This window comes from Rhincodon typus, chromosome 23 (genome assembly GCF_021869965.1).
Source record: "Rhincodon typus isolate 14 chromosome 23, sRhiTyp1.1, whole genome shotgun sequence".
Classification (NCBI taxonomy): Eukaryota; Metazoa; Chordata; class Chondrichthyes; order Orectolobiformes; family Rhincodontidae; genus Rhincodon; species Rhincodon typus.
In genome coordinates, this window is record NC_063354.1 from 36,149,248 (window position 1) to 36,172,403 (window position 23,156).

Sequence of the window (23,156 nt, forward strand, 5' to 3'; positions counted from 1 at the left end):
CGGGCCTAGACCATTTCTGAAGAAGGGTCTAGGCCCGAAACATCAGCCTTCCTGCTCCTCTGATGCTGCTTGGCCTGCTGTGTTCATCCAGCTCTACATCTTGTTATGTCAGGTTCTCATACTGTCTTCAAAAATGTCTTCCATCTCACATCTATGTTCCATTTGGAAAAGTCTTCTATCACAGCAGTACAAGATTCATTTTTTTTTAAATTGCAATCATGATTAAAACAAAATACATTTGGAACACTAGGTCAACACAATAACATAGCCCTGCTGCTAACTGTATTGCCATACTTCTCCAGTGTATGAGCAACTGCTTAAGAATAAGCTGTAGAATGAACATTTTAGCTGTTCACAGGAAGCTCTTAAATATTCCAACTTAACACAGAATTTAACCAATGTAGAACAAATTGCCAAACGCCCGTTATAATAACAAGCCCAGGAATGTTCTTGGCTACTTCTCCCCAAATTCTTCTTAAACCGTTTAGTCTCTCAGGTTCTAGTGTACTGCAAGGCTCACATCGCCATGGCAACACTGCTTCTTTAATTCTGACTTAAGTTCATATTCACAACAGTCTGTTTACCACATAATGCCTGACTCAACTGATAGATTACGTCAAGAGATATCAAAGGTATTATGAAAATGGCTATTTAGTTGTCAAAATATATCTGAAGCTTTAAGTATAAAGCCATATAATTATTTGCATTGAGATTGGAGAATTTGTATCGATAATCTGCAAGGAAGTCAGTGCTTTTAATCTTCGATGAGTCAATGAAGAACATTTTTGTTTAACAAGTTTGTCACTTGACTGGCACTTAGCCGTTGAAGCCATAGAAGCTGTCAAATTGCATGATTCACTCAAAATTATATTCTTCAGACATCTCAAGCATTCCGGCATAAATCACCTGTATTTATGTCATTTGACACAAGAATAATAGCTTTCTAAATGACTAGATTTGAGGGAGCATACCCACTCCACTGGGGTATTACCAATGCGCATTATACTTTATAAGTATATACCATCACAAGAATTCCAGCTCAGCAGGAAAAGGTTAAAATCACATCAACATATTGTCAGCTGAAATGGTTTGTGCTGAATGGTGTTGGGTCTATTTGCAAAACTGCAAATCTGGCTCGATTGTGACCTAGAGCAGTGCAATATGTAAATGTCCCTTCTCAACAAAATATCTTGCAATAGTGCAAATGACAACTGTAGCTCTTGGCAAAAGCCATGGTGTGGAGTGATTTGTTTAACTCCGAAATTGGGAAAGCCAGTCATACTGACTAGATCTCTAGCAATCTAATGGGGAAAAGTACATGCAGGAATTTTAAAGTCAACTAGCAAGATCGCCTCGATTCCACAATTGTTTGGGGAGACAGGCTTGGGCTGAGTTAGTTTCCACATCATTGTTCACGTACTGCTAAATGGGGCTTAATTCAGTCCATGTGAAATACGTCTTTCAAACACATCATTACTGACGCATGATCGCAGCCTAAATACTTTGCATGCAGGATAAATCTCGTCAGTACTTGAACACCTGTAACTTTTACATCACATCCAAGTAATAAAATGTCACTTTAGTTGGTAAACAAGCCATACTAATGGGTTGTAAGTTTTCATGATATGCACACAGACCATATGGCACTAAAGCACAATAAGCATATGAAATTGGAGAAGCATCACAATGATGGTGAATTACCCAGGAAACCATATAAGTTTGGTAACGATTTCAAAGTTCCAATGCACTACATCACAACAGTCCCTCAGATTCAAGTATTTATCCTTTGCAGCCCTTTTGGGAGGTTCCAGTAATGGAAACTCATATAGCCACCAGGAGCTAGATTGGGAAGGAGATGAATATTGAAAGCTCAAGTGTTGGAATGACTGATGGTTAGGAAGAAGTCACTCATTAGTCAGTGTTGGCCCTGGAGAAAGGAAAGACCGGAAACATGAACATCTGAAAATCAAGGTGCTGTGTTATGTCTCACGGTCAGCATGTCTGTGTGCCTTTAAGAGACATTCTCTTGAAATCATCACTGTATTCTAGTATGTGACCAGAGAGAACAAAATGTCTCACACTCCATCTTTCCCCAGGATCTCTTGAAGCATGACATGCTACTGGAGGCATGGTGTTCAACTGTAATCTAATTATCACAGTTGATAAACTACCCTGCTAGAGGCAAAATCACATTACAGGATGGGAACACTCAGTGAAGGAGATTATATTTCACAACGTGGAAAATCAGGGACAACATAGAACTGGCAAAACAAGCATCACCGTGATCTGTACATCAATAATGATACAGCAATATTGCCAAATATGTTGTGACATTGTAATGTTCACACTACATGATTTTACAGCTTCATAGCTTGACATTGCAAAATTACTATTCTGTAAGATTAACCTGGGCTGCCTTTTATGACAGCCATACTGGATTAAACCAATCTGATGAATGTCATCATACTGGCTTATTCAATTTCCCATGTGGGTTTTATAATGATACTGCTGCCTGCAAGCCTCATAATCTGTATCAACTTGCTTAATTAACGTAGATCCTGTGTATAAATCATATGAGCTTAGAACATAGCAGTATGTTTCACTCAGCAATCAAAACGATCTATTGGCACTTAGATATGACACAGAAATTACGGGTGTGGTTTGACTGCTCCAAATTGCCATGCTAACTACATTATTTCAGGCAATTACATTTCCCACTACGAAACATTGTGTACGCACCCAGTTGAAGTTCCCTAACTGAAACAAACAGGCTCCTATTTATATGAAAGCAGGGACAAAAATACCAGAGTTACTTTCAAATTTTGCTCCCCAATCTGGTGACTCTCTTTGTAAAAAGGTAATGTGGAAAACTGCAGTAAAAATCACAGCCATGAATATAAACTCAAGAGGACAGGTCAATGAAACACATAGCTAATAAACATCCCAGAGGGTAAAACCAGCAAACACTCAGTAATATTTGGAATAAAACAAAAGGAGAAACTCAGCAGGTCCAGTACAGAAGCTTAGTGGTTAGCACTGCTGCCTCACAGCGCCAGGGACGGGGGTTTGACTCTACCCTCGGGCGACTGTCTACATGGGGCTTGCACGTTCTCCCCGTGTTTGTGTGGGTTTCCTCCGGGTGCTCTGGTTTCCTCCTACAGTCCAAAGATGTGCAGGTTAGGTGGATTGGTTAAATTGCCCGTAATGTTCAGGGGTGTAGGTGGGTTAGCAATGGGAAATGCAGGGATAGGGTGAGATGCACTGCAGAGGGTCATTGTTGGGCCAAATGGCCTGTTTCCACACTTTCGGGATTTTACGGAAGTTTCCATTGAGAGATCAACAAAGTTAAGGCTTCGAGTCCGATGTAACTCTTCTTTGGAATTGAACAGTAACACTTGAATACGAACACCCTGGAGCTCCATTTTGAGATAGACAAGATGAGTTAGACCAGGAGACATCATTCACAAGGCCCATCCTGGGCCTCCTCCAGTGTCACAATAATGCTACCTGCAAACTGGAGGAGCAACACCTCATATTTCACCTTGGAAGCCTACAGCCTGATGGCCTAACACGGAATTCACCAGTTTTAAAATCTCCCCGGCCTCATCCCATGTCTAACCCTCCTTCTCATCCCCGCCTCCTTGACCTGACACAACCTGTCCATCTTCTCTCCCACCTATCCGCCCCTCCCACCTCACTGACCAATCCCTACCACTGCCTACCTGCACTCACCTATCACCATCCCACCTACCTGCCCCAACGCCACCCCTCCTCTCTCTATTTATTTCTGAGATCCCTTTCCCCTCCCCATTTCTGAAGAAGGGTCCCTACCTGAAACGTCAACTTTCCTGCTACTCTGATGCTGCCTGGCCTGCTGTGTTCCTCCAGCTCCACACTGTAAGGGCATATGCAGTTCTTGCTACCTCATTCACAATTTTTACTGGTTTTAACTTTGTGAGGTTAAAAACATTGGGTATCAATTCTAGTAATCTGTCAGATTTTCTTTGAATCTGTTGTGGAGATCTGGTACCTTGTAATCCATCTGTTCAGAGCAGTTGAATACATAGACCATGATTCCCAGTGCTCGGCCCAAGTCCTTCGTAGTTTCAGTCTTCCCTGTTCCTGCGGGCCCAGCTGGAGCTCCACTCATTGTCAGGTGCAGCGACTGGGTCAAGGTGATGTAACATCTGAAGATAGACAGTGAAATAAGAACACACACAAACAGTGAGAATGGGGGAAACCACAGCAGAGCAGATAGATCATAGTCAGTGTCAAAATGAAGGCTTTCAACAAGTTTAAAATGGAGAAAAATTGACAAAAGGCCTAATTAAAAGAGTCCCTTTGTGCAAAGAGTGGACTTGCAGATAGGATAGTGAGGTAAAAGCTTTCAGATTCATTCAAAATAAAGTCAGGTATGAGTCAGCAGCTGCAATGGCGGTTCAATGGTTAGCACTGCTGTCTCACAGTACCAGGCACCTGGGTTCAATTCCAGCCTCAGGCAACTGTCAGTGTGGAGTTTACATATTCTCCCCATGTCTGCATGGGACTCCTCCTGCAGTCCAAAGATGTGCAGGTCAGGTGGATTGGCCGTGCTAAATCATCTGTAGTATCTGGGGGTGTGCAGGCTAGGCAGATGGTAAATGCAGGGTTATGGGGTCAGGGGTAGGGCGTAGGGTCTAGGTAGGTCGGTCTTGATGGGCTGAATGGCCTCTTTTGAACTGTAGGGATTCTATAGGCTTGTTTTGCAAGGGACAAGCTGATTGGACCAAATGGCTCAATTCATCTCCATTTATCCTGTGTTTGATATTGCAGATCATTGTTCTCTAAGAAAAGCAAACAGCTTGGGAGGAATAGAAAAGAATTAAAAACTCTACTCTTAAATCCCCTTCAATATGTAACACATACACTTCTGTTACAACCACTCATCATTCAGCTAGCCCATCACCATTTAGAGTTCAGTAATGGTGGAAAACTCTGGTAGCTAGATTTCACCAGACATTCACAGTACGTATCTGGTTAAGTCCTTGAAGTGTCGCTTTTTATTTGTTGACACAATCTGGATGTCACTAGCTAGGTCCCCATTTATTGCTCATCCCTAATTCCTTGTGAGGTGGTGGTGGTAAGGACTGCCTTAGGATCTGACTATTATGATGTGAAAATAAAACACAGAAGACCTATGTTTTGAATACATATCTCATTTAACAGTTTTATTGTTTTTCTTTATGGGCACACTTACTTGGTGCCTGGCAATGAGGAATTTAGAAGGCTACTTATGGCCTGTTAAATGAGCACTATAATGCACAGTCCAAATTCACAGTGACTGTTTTGCCAAGAAAATGGTGAAAACTTGTGGCAATTCATACACGTGCAGCTGTTTAATGAAGTCAATTCATTATCTATCATTAAATCAGGTTCAATTTCTCATTTCAAATGTGACAATTAAAGGACAACACTCAGATCCTAATTCTGCTTTTGCTTCGGTTGTGTTGAGATCATAGACTAGCATCTATATTCTGCCAATATATCGTTAAGAAAATGATAATGATTCGACAATCTGTTTTTAAAATTCTGATTGAGCGATAGAATTTGCTCAGGGTACCTGAGATAACTCCCTGCTCTTCCACCACATAATGTCACGAGATCTTTTCTCTTAACAGACAGATGAAGTCATGATTTAATATCTCATCCAAAAGACAACACCTCCAACAGTGCATTGCTCCCTAGGTACCACACTGGAGCATTAACCTTGATTACATGCTCGAGTTCTGAACTGGGATTTGATCCCAGACCATATGGTTCAAGGACAAAAGTGCTGCCAACTGAATCACGGTTGACAGCTTAGCAGGCATGAAATCCTAACTCATTCCCTTCTTCCCCTGGAAAGCTCTCACACCATTTCTCATAATTTCATATGAAATGCTGCAGAGATGCCACCTCACAAGAGCCATCTTTCCAATAGTACTGGACACAGTGCCCACTCTGTGGCCCTGAACCATCAGCCATGCTAAAACAACACCAAACACACAGGACGGGCCAAAAACAAAAGCGGCCGACATCAAACATTGCACATGCTTTGCCCCAATAAAACTTGCCATTGAATTCTGGAAATCGATTCAGATTTCCATTTCACATTAGCTGCAGATAATCATCACTCTGGTTATAGCCAAGCCAAGTAATATGAAGTTGCTAAGATATCAGCTTTCACACGAGATATGCTTCGAGATATGCAGTGCAACATAGCAAGGAAATAAATCATAACTCTCAATAATTTATTTCCTTCATGTAAATGAGTTTCTCAGCACCCCTGGCATCACTTTATTGAGTTACAGATGATATAATCTTATTGAACTGTATAGGTGATACTAACAAGTTGACACTAAATTAATGCATTGTCAGTATGATAAATAAATGTGGGTATTAGGCAAGAAATTCAGAGCCAGCACACATTAGAACACTCTAAGGAGCTTGTTCACATTGTTAGATATACAAGGAGATGTCCAAGAAGAAATTAAATAACCAACATAATTATGATCACAATCAATCTCTGCCAAAAAGCAAAACATAACAGCTGAGAAACAGTTGTGCAGAGACACATTTCTGCAGTTTTCCACTGTAACAGATGCATTGCGTAGGGAACAGCAGGAATGAAGTACAGGATCACAAATGGATCTCCTGGCATTCCATCAAGCGTGATCCAGAAAGAAACCTTGCAAGAGGCAGTTTGCCTTGCACTTAAGATGAAAAGATTATAGAATATCACCTTCCAATAGCACCAGTCTCGCTCAATTTCCAAACTGCCTTCCAGCGGAGGAAGAAACTTCCAAAATATCCCAGGTTGAACCCAAGAATTACCCTCTGCTCCAGAAATGACTTTTTAAAAACATATTCAAGAGTAACATCAGGCACTCAGGCTCGAGGCACTCTCGGTCTCGGGAATAGGGACTCACATAAACTAGAGCAGCAAACTGCAGATGTCTGATGCAGGTTCCCGGGCAGCTCGGCAGTGAATCAGATTCAAAATTAGGCTGCATCAACAATAACAATCCTCAGGCAGGTCCTGTAGGGGGCTAATCGATAGGTGTTGGTGGAGGTTAGCGGTTGGGCAGTGATTGACATGGGGACAAAGTTGATTTAAGGCAGTCACAATCAGGAGTGGGAAGGAAATCAATGGAGGGTCAAGCAATGGATTGACACAATCTTTGGGACAGTTATGGAGCTGGGAGAAACAGTTAATCACTTTGTGACTGTTTATTCAAATAAATACTTTTCATTAAAATGATCTCTTCTGGTAGTCTGTTATCCTGAATGTGGCAGGCTTGCATTAGCCCAATTTCTGGAAGGTGTGTGAAATAGTTCATCAGGTTAGTGACTTAACTGATCCAAGTGTTTGGTTATTGTATAGAATTTAATTGATTATTTTAGTCTGCTGATTGATCCAAGATCACTGTGCTCGACTGATTTTGCTTGGGGAGAGCCTCCAAGAGCTGAAGTAAACAGATGCCACCAGAAAGACTCAAGAAGCCTTGCCTGTGATGTGTGTGGACACTTCTTGTAGTTAAAGACACAGAATCATATAATCCCTACAGTGTGGAAGCAGGCCATTCAGCCCATCAAGTCCACACCAACCCTCCAAATAATATCCCACTCCCTCTACCCTAACCCCATAACCCTGCGTTTCCCATGGCTAGAGTTAGAATTAGAATCAGAATGAGATTTATTGTCACATGTACTCAAATGAGTACAGTGAAGTCGCCACTTGTGGCACCATCTTAATTACAAAAGTCCCTAGGTACAGTTTTTCCACTTACAGTTCATGGAAAAGTAGGGGTGAAAAAAACCCTACCTAACCAGCAAACTATAAGCAATTTAGTGCAGCCAATCCACCTGACTGCACATTTTGGACTCTGGGAGGAAACCCACAGACACAGAAAGTGCAAATTCCACACAGTCGCCCAAGGGTGGAATCGAACCTGGGTCCCTGGTGCTGTGAGGCAGCAGTGCTAGTCACTGAACCACTGTGCCACCCAGCCACCATATATTAAAGCACTGTCAAAAAGCATGTCATATTTAGGTTTCAATTAGCATCATCTCTGCCCTGTCCTCATGTAAATTGGTTAAACAAAATATGCTATAAACCAGCAAATACACATGCACATGAATCCTACGCACATACACAAATAATCTAAGATAACAAGGTGTAGGAGCTGGATGACCACAGCAGGCCAAGAAGCATCAGAGGAGCAGGAAAGCTGACATTTTGGGCCTAGACCCAAATAATCTGACACCAGTTTCAGAAAAGGATGCAGGACACTTGTACTTCAGCTTTTATTGATATGATAGCTAGAGAATATCAAGCACAGAACATGCACACACAAAACATTAGATTTGGGATCAACAATTTCTTGGTTTCCAAGTCTGTTCAGTATCCAAAGAAATAAAACAATCGTGACTTGACACACTAAACTGTAAGCCTTTAATCACATACCTGTCTGTCAGTGGTGTAATTACCAATCGAGGCGTGTTACCCAAATATTCATAGGAATACAAAAACTGGGCATCGCAAATGTTGGCAAAGCAATGTTTTGTTTCATCGTCCCAGCGATGGCGAAGCTGGGAAAGCCAGACAAAGGCCTGAGAGTTTTCAACCTATGAGAAGAAATGTAAACCATTAATAGACTCAACAAAGAGTATACTGCACTCACAACACAAGTACACTTCCATTCTGAGCGGAATCTTTTTCTAGCCTCGTAAAACAAAAAGATACAAAAATAAACTTTCATGGTAGAAAGGGAAAGGCCTTGAGGCATTTTCACTGGTTCAAACCAGTCAATTCCAGATCAATAGGTACGCTCAACCAAGTTACAAGAAACAAAAAGGAATGGAAATGGTATGTTCAACCTTCATAGCAAAGGCTAAAAAGATCTCACTGTGATTATATCGGGCCTTAGTGAAATATTACTGTGTAATTTTCATCTCATTCAAGGAAGAATATATGTTTGCCTTAGTGCAACAAAGGTTCAACTGGACTGATTCTGGGATGGGAGGGGATTATCCTTTTTAAAGGTATGGCTATCATCTGGATTGTGTGAACTGGACAGATTCACTGTTACCAATCTTTCTTACTGATATTAGTCCAAGCTACAGATACCATGTAGGGAAGCATACCTACAATACTTCTTCGACATAAGATAAGCCCAATTTTCCTAAGTAAATAGACTTATTACAAATTAACTAAAATTACATTACATCTGAAATGAATGATGTTCTCTTGTCAAACATTACGTTCAACTTAAAAATACATAGTCCCACTTCAGCTCTCTGCTATTAACACCCAGAATAATCACCAGTGTATCAGTGAAGAACACATGGACAAAAGCCTTAGCTCCTCTCAGGAGCATTCCTTCGCATCCTGATGGGCAGAGCTCATCTTGTGACGTAAGTCAACCTAATCACATCCTAAATGTTTTCTACAACTCTCCTGTGGGGACAGATAGTACAAACTAGAACTATGTAGACTGAGGGACAGAACAAAGGAGGTTCTCTCATTTGATAGAATAACATTTTTTTTCCAAAGGGGCTTTAACAGAGTAGGTGTTAAGTGGATTATTCCTCTGCCTGGTGAATTTGGAACTAAGACTCACTGTCTCAGAACACAGGGTAAACCATTTGGACTAAGATGGGTAGGAAATTCTTTCCTCTAAGGGTTTTGACTCTTTGGAATTCTCTCGAATTCTAGAGAGCTGAGGATGATTAGTTATTGGACATATTCAATCAAAGATGGTTAAATGTTTGCATATCAAAGGAATTGAGGATGCGGGTTGGTAGTGGAAGATGATGAAGTTGAGGTGGAAATTAGCAACGATTTTACTGAGTCAATTCAGAGAGCTGAATAGCTACCCCAGCTCATTGGAAGTCACGTGTTGGCTCGACCAGGATAGTCGATTTTCCTTTCTGGACAAGTGTTTTGATAGCAATTGACAGTGGTTACATCGTCATCATTGAGTTAGCTTATTACTCCAGTTTGTCTTTTTATTGAATTCAAATTTCACTGTCTGTCATGGTGGGATTTGAAACCATGTCCTCAAAACATTAACCTGGGATTTTGGATTTAGTCCAGTGACATTACCACTTTATCACTGCAACTTATCATCTCAAACTGTGCTTTCTCTCAAGTTGTGATATCATCCAATGTTAGGGAGGATAAAATGTTAGGGATTGCTGTGTAAATACAGCTCTTATCATAACTGGGACCCATCTGCAGGTTGTCCAATCAGTGTTTGGAAAATGGCCACTTGCTGCCCTCTTGAACAATGAGGTATCAGGTCAAGCAGTCAAAAAGGAACATGAATAAAATTACATAGCTTTTATTTTTGAAGTTATGTTTGGATCCATTCCAGGAAAATGTGAAGTAATGAACTTAATCAAACTCAAACCATAGCAACCATACTGTAGCAGTATTTCCTGCTACAAACACCCTCCTGCAAGCTCACTGCAGGGAACATTGACCATGAGCGATTAAACAAGCAATATTTAATTGTGGCGATCCTCTCACTTTAAAGAGTTATTTTGTTCTGGGTTTTTTTGAAGAGAGTTTGTAAAGGCAGAAGCTCCGAACTGGCACTGAAGGCAGCTTAAGTAAACAATGTGAGAGACGTTTAGGTTTTTATTTAAGAAGTTGGAACAATGGGAGCAGCCCGAATGGGTGTGACCAGCTCTCTCAGACCAGGCTTCCTAGTTCTTTTTTAGCTTTGGCAGTCATAAGTTGTTTGGGGGCTCAGAAGAGTTGGAGCTTCAGTGAATGATTCCTTGCTGCTACTTTCTTTGAAATCTCTCGATGTTGTTTCCTCCTGGATTGGAGAACTGCATGTAAGAATCTGTGTCTGAATTTGGCTTTTTGCCAAGGGGTGTGTTTGTGCGATGTTACTGTTATTGGAACAGTTAATTAGTAATAGGTACTTTATCTGTTGTTTGATTAAGTTTTCTGATAGTATAGTTATTCTAAATTCCTCTTTTGTTTGTATTTTAACTATAGTGTTTAAATAAATTGTGTTTTGCTTAACAACGAGTAATTTGACCAGTTGCATCATACCTAGAACACACACTTCACATCTACCTATAAAATAAGAAAAAGGTGGGTCTGGGCTACCTTCTTAAAATATTTCGAGGGGGTCTGGTCTGCCCCATAACACAATAGACTCACCATTAACATCAACCATCAGTTTTGCATTAGGAAGATGGTTTAGCAGCTGGATATTGATACTCTTATTATTAATCAACTCCCGTAAATCTAGAATATAGACTGGCACGGTCATATACATTGACTTTCCAGCACCAGTGGCGGGGTTCCTTCATGAAGAAACTGTCCATAATTATAGGAGAAGAGAGAACAATAATATAGAGTGCTCTATACGAAAGACCAACCTTCTGAGCTATAATCTTAGCGACGACATCACGAGCATGGACATCAATGGTGCAGATGGTCATGATCTTCTGTCGGTCGCCCTTTGAGAGTTGGCCAATTAGCATAGTAATGAGCGTGTTCAGCTGGTTCACCTGTTTTTTGTAGTAGTCCTTCATGGCATTTTCGTACCCTTCCTCCAGTCTGGCAAAGGAAATGCCAACTTCTGTAGTCCACCAAATTTGGGTGCAACTAAGTGCTACCTGTTTCATCAAAGATGGACAAGTTTAGGTGAACCACTCTGGCGATGTTAATATGAGTTTTACGGCTGGATTTACATTCTCTAGGCAGGCAGCAGAAATGTGTACAGTGGGCAAGTGGGCATTTAAGTGCCAAAATCCTTCACGGACAGTGTGTGGGGCAACGGGAGGGCACGGCTTGGAATGGAGATTTTTGGGTAAGATTTTTTGAACTTGCCTTTCAAAACGTTCTCTTATTCAGGCTGTGGTTCACAGCACATCTGAGACACTATGAACGGAGTCGTTTAAAAGTTGGCCTGAGACCATGACAATCACAGAGGACTGGGCGAAGCCTCTCCTTGCAATAGAGCCAGTTAGATCAAGAGCGCAGGGGGTAGGATAATGTATCAATGTGCACCCTTAAACAGCACTTGCAAAAATCAGAAACTCCCAGGAATGGGTCTCAGCTGTCAGTGTCACACCTCCATGTAATCTTGCTAACTCTATGAAAATCCAGCCTTTAATCTTTGTATGTCATTGAATGTAGATTTATCTCAAGCGATTTTCCATTTAAATCAAAGCAATTAGTTGAATAAATGTTTAATTAGCTTTACGAGGGAACCAAAGGCGGGCTTGCTGGAACTCAGACAAACGTTTGAGAATAAAAAAAAGTAAACATCTGTCAAAAATGTTACCAAACTAAGGTAAAGCAAATCATGTCTTTTGTTTATATTCTTTCACAGGATATGGGTATTGCTGGCTGGATCAGGAGATATTGCCATCCCTAATCGTGAGAATTTCTTGAACCGTTGCAGCCCATGGGCTATGGAAATAGCCAAAGTGCCATCAGAAAGAATTTCTTCATCCATTAGACACCACGATTTATATTTTAATTCTACTTGCTCTGTTCCTTGGGCAGAGTGTAAAATTAAATAGTAAAAATCACATATTTACAATAGAAACCACCTGATTTCCATCAATGTAATTTTACTGGAGAGATAACCTGTCAGACTCTGTCCATTGGCATGTGATTCTGTTCACCTGATTATCTTCTCTTTATTCCCTGGACACTGTTTCAGTGAAGAGCAAAACTATCCCATATATTAATCAATCATTGTTCCAAAGCTGAATGAAAATATGCATTTCAATTAAAATACCAATCTGCAGGTCAATTTGTATCAGTTACAGCAATCAGACCAATGACTTGCTCATTCCGGCTTACCTGAGCTGGATAATCAAAAAGCCATTGATCTCTTGGTTTCTCCTCATAGGCCACCACACCTTCAGTCATTTCATACCTCACTGTCTCTCGCATGGAATCAAGCACCCGATTCAACCAGATCTCAACCTAGGAGGGGAAGTGAGGTCAGTGTCCCCATTACGACACAAGTATGTATTTTACAAGTTTCTGTAAACTGACAGGTAAACAACGTAAAACGTAACATTTCAAAGGCAAGGGAAACAGCTGGCAAAACCCAGAAAAGAACAAAAGCAGAAATTTGTTAAGGTGAACTGTTCCCCAAGTTAGGTGTGCCGAGTCCCAACAGCTTTCTGGCTCATTCACGACCAGTTGACTGAATAAGTCACACTTTCCTACTACTACTCATGGGCACAGCATCCAACTAACTTGAGTCACGCTTTGTACAACTTGGCTTCAAGCCTCAACTTAAGCTTATCGAGGTTCCAAAACAAAATATATTCTTTCATGAGATGTAGGCATTGTTGGAATGCCAATATTTGCTGCCCCTCCCTAATTGCCTCATAACTGTTCCCTGAAATGGCCTTGAATGCCATTTAGTATCTGGCATATTTCTTGTGCCTCAATTCAAAGGGAGAGGAGACAAATGGAGGAAAGAGATGGTGCGATTCTTCAGATTTAGAAACTGTCGCTGTTACAATACTCAACACAATCCCAGTTTTGCAGAAGTGGAACATGTGATATGATTTGTTCCAAAGAACATACCTGCTTTCCAATTGACTGGAATTCATGCCACCAAGATTAAAAGAATTTCAATTCCTATTTAAAGACTTGAAGCATTTGAATACCTGCACCAGGTTTTCCTACCTGCCCACTGCAGTCGCATGGCTCTTTAAAGTTCACATACTCGTCTTCCTTGCTGTACATCCCTAAGGCCACTTTGGTTGGCTTATCGTCTGCCTCAGTTTGGAATTTCATACTCGCCATGTTGTCAAATAATTTGGACAGGTGACGCTGAACCTACAGATTTAATGTTTCATGACCACACGTGAAACACAGCATTGACCCGTTTCTTAAGCAGATGAGATGAAACTCATCCTGAACTTGACAAATCTGTGTTTGCTTCACATATACAATTTTGAATTTCCTTATAGCTGCTGCATGTTGGAGTCCCATTTCTGTAGAGAAATGTCACATTTCAACTATTACTTTCCTTTACAACTGAGAGTTTTCTCTCACTGATACTTCTGATGTGTCCAAGTATTCATGATAAAAGCAGAGATTAGGTCAAGCCAGTCTACTGATCAGGTTTCACTCACCCTTCCAGATAAGAATATGCTTTGGAGAAAGTTTTCTCTGAGAAATAACATCAAATTAATGACAATACAGATCTTAAAATCAAAAACACATTCCCACATTAAGAGGAACAAGTTACTGCACTCTTAAAGGGCACACAAATTTGTTCATCATCCAATCGAGAATATTGGAAGCTGAAACTATATCTTTTCAACATCACAACATAAACTTCAGTGGAGACTATGGATTTTTGCAGATACCCAGAGATTATGAAGATGTGACCGAGAAACATGGTCTCACTATTCAATGAGAAAGTGCAACGATGCTTCCTAGCAGCTAGGCTCCATTCTATGTTGTGCAGTGTTAGCTGGTTGCACACTGCGTTCAGATAGGACCGTAGACATTGGATTTAATTTGTGCCAGTTTAATTCATGTGTAACAAACTATAAGTTGTGAAGTGATGGGTTAACTGTACCTTTTCTCCAATAATGACTGAACATGTGCATTTGAGCACGTCACATTAATGTCAGATCATATGGAGCTGGGACTAGAATCTATACGGTTGCAGAGATATTGACTCTTACCATTCACTGACTGTAGTTCACACTTCATAAATTTTGGTGATGGTTGCTGGCATGGAGGGGGTCTACCTTCTACGAACAACATGATCATACTATGCATCCCAACCAGAATAAGAAAGTGCACATACTTGGAGAATTTCACAACCTCTGTTCAAACTATTGCAGATCACAAAGCTGGTGGCTAAGAGGAAAATTAAGAAATGAAAGAATTTCCGTTGAAGGTGTTAAACTTGTATTTATTTTAGAATGCCAGTCAGGAATAGTAGCTCTGTTGCTGAAACATACATGAATAATGATGCAGGAAGACCCCATTAAGAAATGGGTCATTTCTTGGGCCATTGTCACATCATCTGATGTTCCAAACGACATCAATTCACCTCCATGAATCTTTTAAGCAGAATATACATAGATTCTTTATTCCAGAAGGACAATACCAAGACTCTACATTGAAATTACCGTACAGGAAAACAATTATCAGCCAACCAGATGCCATTGTGGCTTTTGCCTATAAATACCATTAAGTAGTGACAGACAACGAAAACTTCTACAAACTGGTCTCATTTGAATCTCAGTAGAGAAGTGTCTGCACTGTCCAGTGTTGACTTTCCAAATGTTAATGAAAACACCACTTGACTATTGCAACTGGACCCCAATGTTGAAAAATAGCCTGATAACATAAAATAGACTCACTCAGATTGAAATGCGGATTCAGTATCTGTAATAACAAGGTGAAAACTTAAGCAATAACAGATAAGCACCATACTTGGTAATCATACCAATGATACTAAGCATACAGAACCTTTATTCAGTTCTGCATTCTGGATAATAAGAGAAATCAATCTTTTTGTTTGCGCTCTCTTTGGCTCACAAAACTTGGAAAACTGTTTTAAAATTCACCTTTCCTTTCTCTTATTAAATTACTGCACGTCATACATTTCTATTCTGAGTTATTAACTTGTCAGCCTGTATCAACTCCTTTTTATACTGAAACAATATAAGTTTCATCATTTTTCATAGTCTATATTATTCGATGAAACAATGCACCATGATATCTATTTGCCTCAGAGCCATGATCAATGAGATTTAATTTAACTGGCTCATTATTGTTAGAAGTATATCAATTAACCTCAATTAAAAATGCAGTTATTCCAAAAATTAATCTTAAAGATAAAATATTTATAAAATAATTGCAATAAATACAACATCCTTCTGATTTTTTGAAAATACATTTGTTTAAACTGATCCTTTGGGTGGGGACTTGGGAACAAATAATAGGATGCTATTCTGGAAAATTACAAACTGCAACTCAGCTATTGCAGCCGTCGAAATTTACATTTTTAAAAAGAAATCATTTCCTTCAGGCCTACCTTTCCCTAATTAAAGATGGTACCATCACACATTTTCCATCAGTTCTTCCCTAAACTCCACAAATGAAATGAATTAACTAGAATGCAGTGATTATGATGTAACACATGCCTTTAAACAATGTCTCATCTGAAGGCTGACACTTTAGCATTGCCATCCCTTAACAACGCACCAAAACCTTTTCAGGAAGATGAAAACTACTGACTGACTTAACCTTGTCCCTCACACATCCACACCAGTTATGCAAACTATTGGAAACTGATATCTGGTCATAATCAATAAGCCTTATCAAGTTGCATTTAAAGCAAGTTAAGGCAAAGAAACATTTTTATTCCCACCAAATAATTTTTGCCTGTAAGGCTTTGTCAGCGTTAACTAACTTGAGTGGGCGAATGTATCTATAAATATAATGGAGAGATGTTTGCCCAATTATATTATCAACAACTGATTTTTAGCCTTTTGTGACGTTTGCAACTCACCAGATGAGGGTTTGTGCCATTGGACAGAATATCCAACAAATCAGCAGAGGAAATGAAATAAAACCTGGGGAATGCCAGTCTTTTAGTGTCGAGATATTCTGCCAGTGCTTTTTCACAGACAGCCAGTCTGTACAGGGAACAAAAATGTTAACAGGGCATCAACATACAATAAGTCTAACTTGTCAATCGAGCTGTCTACAGTTAATGCACAATAAATCTTTCCAACGTTATTTGGAGAAAGCTTTCCCCTTTGCAGTGATTTTGAATGCTATTCTGGCACAGGCTGGTTTATTTGCCAATATTCAAAAAGGAACTACATTTTTTGGAGCTCTTCATTCTCTGGTAGTCATGTGTTGAATACACATAGGAATACACCGAGTCAGCCAGCTGGTCAGCCAGGAGCAGGACACTGGTGGCAGCTATCGGTGGTGGTGGGAAGTTGGATTTTCTTTTTTATATTTTGTTTTATCTTTTTCAAGTTACTCAAAATGGTGCCAATGCATGGCAAAAGTTTAAACTTTTCACTGTATTTTATATCACAGAATCCCTACAGTGTGGAAGCAGGCCATTTGGCCCATTGAGTCCACACCAACCCTCCAAAGAGCATCCCACCCAGATCCACCCACTAAACTATCCCTGTAACCCTGCATTTCCCATGGCCAACCCACCTGACCTACACATCCACAGACACTATGGGCAATTTAGCATGGCTAATCCACTTAACCTGCATGACTTTGGACCGTGGAAGGAAACCGGAGCACCTGAAGGAAACCCACACAGACGCAGGGAGAATGTGCATACTCCACACAGACAGTTACCCAAGGCTGGAATTGAACCAGTGTCCCTGGCGCTGTGAGGTAGCAGTGCGAACCACTGAGCCACCATCCCGCACATATTAAATACACGTGAAAATAAATGATTCAAATGTATATACAGAGGTTACAGAAAGCCATTGGGGTCTTGGACTCAGCCATATTGCATGAGAAAGTTAGTTTTCCAATATCCACAGCCTTGAAAACTATATCAATTAACATCTGCTGGTCTATTTTGAAAAAAACCACAAATATGGTAAAGACCGGAATTTTGCCATCAAACATAGTTGGATATCAATGAAATCAAGACGATTATCCTTAGATCCAAGGCACATTATTTCAAGCTGTATCTGGGCATTGCCTGCAAATTCCAAACTACTCTCTGATTGCTGCATTGTGTAAGCAGTTAATATGAAGGGAGCTCCTATAATCTCAGTGAGCACACTACCAAACTGCTTGGAAAGGAATATCCCTGATCCTGAATCGAGAATGGAACCACAAGAGGTCTTCAACCCCAGGAAGTTATAAAGGTTGGCATGAACCTGTAGGCCCAACAAGGGCTCTCTGTTAGATCAACACCACCTAACTTCACATTATAACTTCAATTCTTTTTAATCAAATTCGATTAAAAAGTTATGGTCTACCTGATCTGGATGTCTTCAAGCTTTTCACACAATCCTGGTTTGTTAGTAGCTTCTACTACGTTTGGAGTTTGCTGAGCATCCCAAGCCAGCTCTTTAAAATCTACATCAATTCCATGAAAGCGCTTGGAATCCTAAATGGCATGTAGGGTAAGAGAATATTTTCAAATGTATTTGTACTTATTGTACAAATTGTACTTATCATCGTATATTACCCACCAAATAATTTCAAAAAAGCACGAGCAGAAAAGGAACAAGAATAAGCTTTTCAACTCTGAGCTTGATCTACAATCCATTTAAATCAAGGCTGATGTACACCAGAACACACTTTCATTGCTTTTGATCCACATATTTAATCTTTAATATTTGAACTGACTCTTTGGGTAAAAGTTCTTTACTTATGTTACTCTTTGTAGAAAAAGGTGTTTCTTAGTTTCACTTCTAGGCAGTTTAGCTGTAAGCTAAAATATCTCCCTTTGTTTTGAATTCCTCCACCAGAACTTTATTTTCTGCATCTATATTTTCTAATTCCTTTATCATTTTGAACAACACAATTGAATCACTGTTCATAACATCCTAAACTCAAGGAAATTCAAGTCAATTTTATGCATCTTATCCTTATAGTTGAACACATCAGTCCTTTAAGCCCTGACGTTGTTCTAGTGAATCTACTTTTTACCTCACCGACGGCCAATGTAATCGTACCGATTCACAACTGAATCCAGTGCAACAGATGGCACCTGACTACAGCTCCACATAAGTAAAGCATCACCTCTTGTCTTTAATATTTAGCCTTCTTGAACTGAAGACCACCATCCAATTGGTCTTTCCAAATACTTTTCATACCTGGATAAACTAGCTTTTAGTGATTTGTATTCCTGAATATTCGAACCACTTTGTTTCTCTAACTTTCTGTCTCAGCTCAGAAATTTTGAGACCTGCACTTCTAGTATCATAACTTAAAATGCAAAAAAAAGAGGTTTTAACAGTTTCAGCGCTCTTGAAAATAACTATTTCCTTTGTTTGTCAGAAATGGTTTTGTACCTCAGGCAATTGTGATCGAATGTCTTCAGATCCAATGAAGATGCTTTCAAGGTGTGACCACGTGCGCTGCACCTCAAACCAAATAGAAATGACTGAGTCAGCTACAGACAACTTCTTCTGCCAGCTAGACACCTCCTCCAGAAAGAAGGCTATGTACTTGGAAGTCATCAGGTTCTGCAGCTGGACTTGGTTGTCCTCCAGGGTCTCAATAAGCTCTTCATCAGATTTGAGCAATGGGACAGAAGTGCATGAGTGGCATTCATATTGAAATTCCATGGTGCTCCAGGTCGTGTGCAGTTCCTTCAATACTTTCTCCATGCCCATTTCCTTCACCGCCTTGTCTACAATTCCACGGACCTCATCTTCAAAGTTGTGCAGGTTCAGTTTCAGGAGATCAGCTAGAGTTGTGCTATCGTCCATAGTGAATGTCACATGTGTAGCCTGCATTAGTTGATACCAATGTCTGTCCCGAATAGCTGGGTTCTGAAGTTCAGCTACAGCACGTAATGAAGTCAAAATGTTCTTCACCGTGTTGTCCAGCCCAGTGAAAGCATCCCAAGCCCTCACCTCCTTATCCAAGGCTCGAATATCTTTAGCAAACCTTTTGCACTCCATTTCCATGTTTTCAACATTGATTTCCCTCCACTTTGTAGTCTTCCAGTCATTCATACTTGAATCCACGAGAACAATCATATCCCAGAGTTCTTTCAGCAGATATACTTCCTTTCTGCACTGTTTTAGTTGTCTGTAGTCTGGCACGTTAACCTCAAACAAACTGGCAGATTCAATAATGCTGTGCATGGTTGCTTCCATCTGGCTGATCTGGCAATGGACAACATCCAACATCTGGTAAGGCTGCATACTGTTGAACCTGATAAAGTAGGACAGTGAATTGATGTAAAGCAGCATACAATGTGGTTTTAAAAAGCACTGTAACTTTTTTTTACCCTGATATATTGACTAAAATTACAAGCTCAAGAAAGGTCATTGGAACATCAAAGGTAATCCAGCAAAGCTTTCACCAGAACAATTGATAAACAAGAAACCATGCTGAAAAACAGACTTGAGATACTGGCATTATTTTCACTGCAGCAGTGACAACTTTGAGAGGATTAAAATGGAGTTATATTGCATCTACAGAACAGAAATAAGCTCATTGCCTCTGTTGCCATTACACCCCACAGAGACCTCCCACCGCTCTATCCAGCGAGTTGGTCACACCATCAGTAAGAGCTAAACAGCCAGAGAAGAGTTGGGCATCCACCAGGAAGACAAGTAAGCATGGGTAGGCAGTTCAGGAGTCTCCTGTGGCCATTCCCCTCTCAAATAGATATAGCATTGTGGATTCTGTACAGGATGATGGCCTTTCAGGGGAACTCAGCACAACTGGCTGGGGAGGTTCAAGGTGTAGGTGAGCAGTCGTAATGGGGACTCTATAGTCAGGAGTACTGAGGGGCATTTCTGTGGCTGCAAGCGACACTTCAAGATGATGCATTGCTTCCCTGGTGCCAGTGTCAAGGTTGACTCTGAACGAGCACAGGACATTTCGATGGGGGGGGGAAAAAGAGGATGAGCAGCTAGAGGTTGTGGTCCGCATTGGTAACAATGACTGACAGAAAGACAGATGAGGTCCTGCAAAGGGAGTTTAGTAAGTTAGGTAGGAAGTTGAAAAGCAGAACCCCTAGGGTTGTAATCTCAGGATTGCTTCCAGTGCCACACGCCAGCGAGGCTAGGAGTAGGAAAATAATACAGTTAAAAGCGCGACTAAAGACCTGGTGGAGGGAGGACAACTTCAGGTATGTGGATCATCGGGATGTCTTTTGCAGCAGACGGGACCTGTACTAGAAACACAGGTTGCATCTAACCTAGTCAGACACCAATATCCTGGCAGGGAATTTTGCTAGAGCCACTCAGGAGGGTTTAAACCTAGTGTGGCAAGGGAGTGGGATCCAGGGCAGTAGGCCAACAAGTAAAATGACCAAGGAGGAGTCACAGTCTAAACCCAGTAAGGCTAAGAGGAAGAACAGACAGGTCGAGGTTACTGAACACAATGAGACTGGAAGTCTGGGGTGTGTTTGTCTTAATGCAAGAAGCATGACAGGTAAGGCAGATGAACTTAGAACATAGATTAATACGTATAACTATGATATTATAGATATTACAGAGACTTGGTTGAGAGATGGACAAGACTGGCAGCATAACATTATGTGATTTAGATGTTTTAAGTGAGATAGGGAGGGATGTAAAAGTGTTTGGGGAGTTGCATTATTGCTAAGGGAGAATATCTCTGCTTGGGGACCCTGCAGCCTTCTGGACTCAATATCACGTTCAATAACTTTAGGGTTTGAGCTCTCCCATGTCCTTACCCCAAGCCCCAGACACCAGGCCTTGTTATCTCTCAGTCTGTTATACACACAACCCATTGTTAGCCACTAACAGTCTCCATTAATAGCTATTCACCCTCCTAGCCAGATCACCATCCATTCCTTTGTCTGTCTAACTGTTCTTCTCTCTCTTCGGGCTCTATCCCTGCCTATCGTTTACTCCCCCAGCCTATCTGCTGCATATAAACTGACATTTTCCAAGCTACCATCAGTTTGAGGAAGGGTCACTCGAACAGATTTCTCTCCACAGACGCTGCCAGACCTGCTGAGCTTTTCCAGCAATTTCTGTTTTTGTTTCTGATTTACAGCATCTGCAGTTCTTTTGGTTGTTATGGAATATATCACAGTTGTACTCAGGGAGAAGACTTTGGAGGGCTCATCCAGTGAGGCCTTATGGGTAGAGCTCAGGAATAGGAAGGATGACGTCATTTTGATGAGATTCTACTCCAAGGCTCCCAATAACCAGCAGGTGATAGATGAACAGATAATGAGGACAGGTTATGGAAAAATGTAGGATTGTTGTAGTAAGTGCTTTTAAGTTCACCTATATTGACTGGGCCAAGCTTAGTGCCAGGGATTTGGACCAGGGAGAGGGGCTGAGGGTGGGACAGAGTTTGTTAGGCGTGTCCAGGAGGGTTTTTTTTGAAACAATGTAAAAATAGTCCAAATAGAGAAGGGGCTGTACTAGACCCAAAGTTAGGGAACAAGTAGGGGAGCATTTCAAGAACAGTGACCATAGAATTCCAGAAGTTTACTTATGGATGAGGATAAGAGCAGTCATCGGGTGAAAGCACTAAACTGGGAGAAGGCTAACTACCACAATATTAGGCAGGAACTGGGGCATGTAGGCCGGGAATGGCTGTTTCAGGGTTAACCCACATCTAGCATATGGATTTTTTTTTTTGAAAAGGCCAGTTGATGAGATTTCAGGACCAGCATGTTCCTGTGAAAATGAAGGATAAGGATGACAAGATTTGGTAAACTTAGATGAGAAGAAAAATTGAAAGCTTAGTCAATAAGAAAAAGAAAGCATCTGAAAGGTTAGGAAACTCAAGACAGACAGGGCCCTTGAAAAACACAAAGATGGTGGGAAAGAACTCAAACGAGGGATTGGGGGGATAAAAGGGGCCATGAAATGTCTTTGGCAGACAGGATTGAGGAAAATCCCAAAGCACTTCATATGCAAATAAGGAGCGAGAGGGTAGCTAGGAAAAGGACAGGTCCACTCAAGGATAAACAGGGAATTTATGCGTGGAGCCAGAGAAAGTGAGGGAGGTCCTTAGTGAATACTTTGCATCAGTATTCACAAAGGAGAAGAACATGGTGGATGGTTAGTTTCAGAAGGGATATGTTGATATTCTGGGGCATGGCAACATAAAATAGGTGATGGTGTTGGGTGTTTTAAAAAGCATCAAGTCAGATAAATCCCAGGATCTGATGGCATCTCTCCCAGAATGCTGAGGGAGGCAGGTGTGAAAATTGCTAGGGCCATGTACAAAATCTTTGTATCCTCTTTAGTCACAGGATAGGCTTCAGAGGACTAGAGAACAATCAAAGTTGCTCTTTTGTTTAAGAAGGGCAACAGCGATAACCCAGGAAATTACAGGCCAGTGAGCCTTATGTCCATGGTAGGGAATTTATTGGAGAAGATTCTTAAGAATAAGATTTACTCACATTTGAAAAAATATGGATTTATTAGCGACAGGCAGCATGGCTTTG

General features: G+C 40.7%; 1 protein-coding gene across 1 annotated transcript in view; it reads right to left on the minus strand.

Moving 5' to 3' along the window:
* The window catches only part of LOC109910686 (dynein axonemal heavy chain 9-like), a 419,178-nt gene that overhangs the window by 303,498 nt on the left and 92,524 nt on the right, over positions 1–23,156 (minus strand). The window contains exons 20-27 of the mRNA XM_048611128.1: positions 19,054–19,924; positions 18,013–18,143; positions 16,557–16,683; positions 13,703–13,855; positions 12,860–12,985; positions 11,422–11,661; positions 8,486–8,646; positions 4,031–4,187 (exon numbers count right to left, since the gene is read on the minus strand). Of these exons, the coding sequence (XP_048467085.1) occupies positions 4,031–4,187; positions 8,486–8,646; positions 11,422–11,661; positions 12,860–12,985; positions 13,703–13,855; positions 16,557–16,683; positions 18,013–18,143; positions 19,054–19,924 (1,966 nt within the window). The remainder of the gene's footprint in view (positions 1–4,030; positions 4,188–8,485; positions 8,647–11,421; positions 11,662–12,859; positions 12,986–13,702; positions 13,856–16,556; positions 16,684–18,012; positions 18,144–19,053; positions 19,925–23,156) is intronic.